The sequence below is a fragment of the Hevea brasiliensis genome, unplaced genomic scaffold (genome assembly GCF_030052815.1).
Source record: "Hevea brasiliensis isolate MT/VB/25A 57/8 unplaced genomic scaffold, ASM3005281v1 Scaf651, whole genome shotgun sequence".
In the NCBI taxonomy this organism is placed as follows: Eukaryota; Viridiplantae; Streptophyta; class Magnoliopsida; order Malpighiales; family Euphorbiaceae; genus Hevea; species Hevea brasiliensis.
In genome coordinates this window covers 6,061-10,175 of record NW_026615197.1, presented here as the reverse complement: position 1 = coordinate 10,175, position 4,115 = coordinate 6,061, and the positions used below count along the sequence as shown (strand labels likewise).

The 4,115-nt window shown below is 30.4% G+C and overlaps 1 protein-coding gene across 1 annotated transcript; it reads left to right on the top strand.

Moving 5' to 3' along the window:
* The first annotated feature begins 349 nt into the window (after positions 1–349).
* On the top strand, positions 350–1,884 carry LOC131177614 (F-box/FBD/LRR-repeat protein At1g13570-like). Its single transcript, XM_058142674.1, has 4 exons — positions 350–701; positions 1,052–1,182; positions 1,275–1,433; positions 1,576–1,884. Exons 1-4 carry the CDS (start codon positions 350–352, stop codon positions 1,882–1,884), a joined length of 951 nt encoding a protein of 316 aa, XP_057998657.1.
* The last annotated feature ends 2,231 nt before the right edge of the window (positions 1,885–4,115 follow it).

Below are 4,115 nucleotides of genomic sequence, written 5' to 3'. Positions count from 1 at the left end.
TCATAATTATTTTACATATTTTAATTCTGAGTTTTTTTTTAACCACAAATTCATTTGTTTTGATTTTCTCATCCACTTGCTTATTATATAAGTCTATATTATTCATGCATAGACGTTGGAAGTCATTACTCAATTTGTTTTACGATGATTTTATTTATACTAAAAGGTAAAAAACTAATTTATTAGATCCTTCTGATTTGATCCTGGAATTGATCTTGGACATTTTGAGATAATTTGTATTAAAAATAAATAAATCTTAAAAATTTCAAATTCCATTTTCCAAATGAAGCATGCAAGTAATTGAATTCCGGTGGGTTTGTTACAGATTTCACAAGGCAGTCGTCAAAGAATGACCACGACCACCTTTTGCAGTTCAAGGTCTGTTTCAGATAGTATCAGTGAACTACCAAACGACATAATAAATCAAATTCTGATGCGACTACCGCAGAAGGATGCAGTAAGGACATGCATCTTATCAACAAAATGGAGATATAAATGGTTAGCAGTTCCACAACTTGTATTTGATTATCCCAGCAACTATAAGTTGTCACCAACAGAGAAGAATAAGCTTGCAACAGCTATTTACCAAGCTTTATTACTCCATCATGGACATCTTATCAAGTTCAGCTTCTCTGTTACGGATTTGGATCACAAAAACTCTTCTGATATGAATCATTGGTTACATTTCCTGTCCAAGAAAGGTATTGAAGATTTCTGCCTTCGGATTTGGACAGGAGAGCATCATAAATTGCCCTATCATTTTTATTCATTTCAGAATCTGAGAATTCTGAATCTTTATAATTGTGTGTTTAAGCCTCCAAATACTTTCAGAGGATTTGACAAGCTTGTGAGCCTTGAATTGAGGAACGTAGTGTTTGCTCCTGAAAGGTTTGGGATTTTCGTCTCCAATTGCCCATTTCTGGAAAAACTAACCCTGGAAAATTGTCCTCATTTCTTTTGCCTCAGACTTAGTTCTCCCATTCTCAAGTATTTATCCTTTCGTGGAACTTTTGATTCTGTTAATTTCAAAAATACCCCCTTCTTCAAGTAGTTTCAATTTCATTGAATGGGATGGCTGAAATTGCCAAGTATTTCAAGGACAAAAAAACATCTAATTTGATAGAGATGGCTTCTAGTATACCTGCAATTGAGGAATTGGCTGTAGAAAATTATTTTTTGAAGGTAAGTATTAATTGCTTCATCATATCTCTTGTTCATTGCATATGCTTAATTGCTTGGTGCATGTTACTTGTTTTGTATTTGCTCTTTTTAAGTTTTTGGCCATGGGAGGTGTACAAAACAGGCTTACAAAGACTTTACAACACCTTAGAATTCTTCATCTATCTGGGATCTGTTTCGAAAAGATTGAAGAGGTCTCCTGTGCTCTTTGCTTGATTAGAAGCTCACCCAACTTGGAAAAACTAACAATCAAGGTGAATTATGAAAGTATACTATTATTATTATTATTATTATTATTATTATTATTATTATTATTATTATTATTATTGCTTAATACATAATTCTTTCATTTTATTTATTTATTTAAAATGTCACTATTTTGTCATGTTTTTGTAGTCACTCAGAGAGACAAATTTTGTGATGAAAGCTGTAGTAGAACATTTGAGAGTTGAAGACTTCTTAGATTGTTCATTAGACCAGCTCAGGGTTGCGAAGATGCAGCTCATTAGTGGTGTGAGGCCAGAATTGGAGTTCATGAAGTTTTTACTGGCTACTTCTACTAGGCTTGAGAAATTTGAAATTTTGCCCATTCAAGGGAAGAGCTTTAATTGTGGATTTCAAAGATTGAAAGAGTTGATACGATTTCGACGAGCTTCTGCAAAAGCTGAAATCATTTACTTGGACCCTGATGACCTAGACAAATAGTTCTTTTTTCCTGCATTTTCGAGAAAAAAAATATTTAATTAATAAAAACTTTAATTTAACTTTCTTTTTCGTTTTCCATATATCTGTTAACATGAATATTAAAATTACATTATTTAATAAAACCATTTCATCTATTTGAGTTTTTAGTTCTTTATTTTAACATGGGCAAATAAATTCCTTCTATGTTTGAATTTGGGATGAAGGTTAAAACCACTCATCCTTTTCCCTCTAGATGATCAAGTAGTCCCACTTGAGTTATGATAGGAAATAATCATATATGGAATACATATATGCAACAAAATATAAAATTTTTTATTTCTTATTGAATTATCAACACAAATTAAAGTTTTAGCAAGAGAAAAAAAAAATTATTTTTAGGGGAAAATTATAAAAAACATATTATGTGTTTTTGTGTATTTTTAATAAGGGAGTTTATGTCGCACCTTACCCCTCTGTAAGGCATAACATGATCCCGTAGAATACCTAATGAACTACCACACTTCATCTACCGATAACTCATTAAGTACCCTACAAGGGATTTTAAAACAATTTTCTTACTTTTTATAAGTGGTGAGTATTTCTAAATAGATATTAAAACATTTAATTAAAGTTGGAAACTAGTTAAAATTTTTAGCTCATTTTATTTTTCCGTAAATTTTATAAAAATTTTGGCAGAGTGCCGTCTGTATTTTGAGAAAACAATTTTTCAAATTCCTGAAAAAAAACACTTTCAATTATTTATTTCAACCACTTCTTCAAATTCACAATCAATCTCAACCAATTTCTTAAGTTTTAAAATTCAACAATCATCAAGATACTGTTAATCAATTTCATTCATTCATATTTCATTAAAGATAAATAATCTATATATACATCATACTAAAAATTTACATTAAAAAAAATTCAAACTAAATTTTATTACAAACTTTATACAAACTTTGTACAAAGCTGCTCAAGATCAATTTTACATGTCCATACATTTACGTACATTACATACATCAAAATAAATATTTACAGTCGGGGTATAAATTATACCCGATAACTTCAAGGTGTAAGTCCTCAATTCTCGACTTAATCTGCTCCTCTAGTCTCTAAATCTGACAAAGAATAATACCATCGAGTACTAGGACTCAGTGGTGCACAACATACTAAAATAATCTTTATGTAGAATTTAAATCACACTTATTCAAAAATTAGACTAAACATGAGAATTAAATACAAAACATGAATTATGAGATTTTAATCCAAATAAGTTTATTTCGAAGTATCAAAACACATTTCATAAAACCCACAGTTATATCATGCCATTCGAAATAAATATAATCTCAATAGCCAGAGGCTAAGGAGACGTCACATCACAAGGCTAGCTAGCTCAAATATATGGATATCCATTCAATTTCTTCTTCTCTGCATACACCTCAACACTTCAGTCAGAGAAGAAATCAAAATTTGAAACTGATTACCCCTACTAGTCATGCTAGTGAGGTGTTCAAATACATGGTCATGACACTATGGTTTCAAAACTTATCTTAACTATTTACTAAACATTGCCATTTCAAATATACAAAAATAACTTCCAATAATTTAAATCAAAAGTATCATAATAATGTCACAATTCAATATTTCAAATTATTCAAAACAATATGCAGAAGATAATTTACAAAAATTATACATTGTGCACAAACCTTATATGAGTCACCTTTTGGCCTTGACTCAACATCTCGGATTCCTTCCCGGTATTTTTTTCCACTGAAAACACAGTTTCACAGTGTTTCAATATTATAACTTAGTATAAATCCAAAAATTAATTTAAATTCACTTTTACCTAGCTCTAATGTGCTAAACTTGGCGTTCTTTAAATTTTGTGTTTCGAGATTACTATTCACTATACTATTCAAGTCAATTTGTTGACTTTCTAAGGCTTAATAGGTATGGGAATTCCAACTTCACCCACATATCACATTTTGGTCACTAAATTGGTTGGTTTTGGTTGTTTACTCAAATTCTAAGTCTTTTAGGCAAATTTGCAAATTTTCAGTTTTGGTGTCTTAAGTTGCACTATTTCATTGGTTATTTTTTTGTTAGAATTTGGCAAACCTTTCTTCATAGAAAATGTTCCCTATTGTCTTAACTTTATTCTCCTTTTTGAATCACTCCAATTGGAGTTTTGTAACTCAAGTTATAGCCATTTGAATCATGGCTACCAGATTAGACTTAACCCAGATTTATGG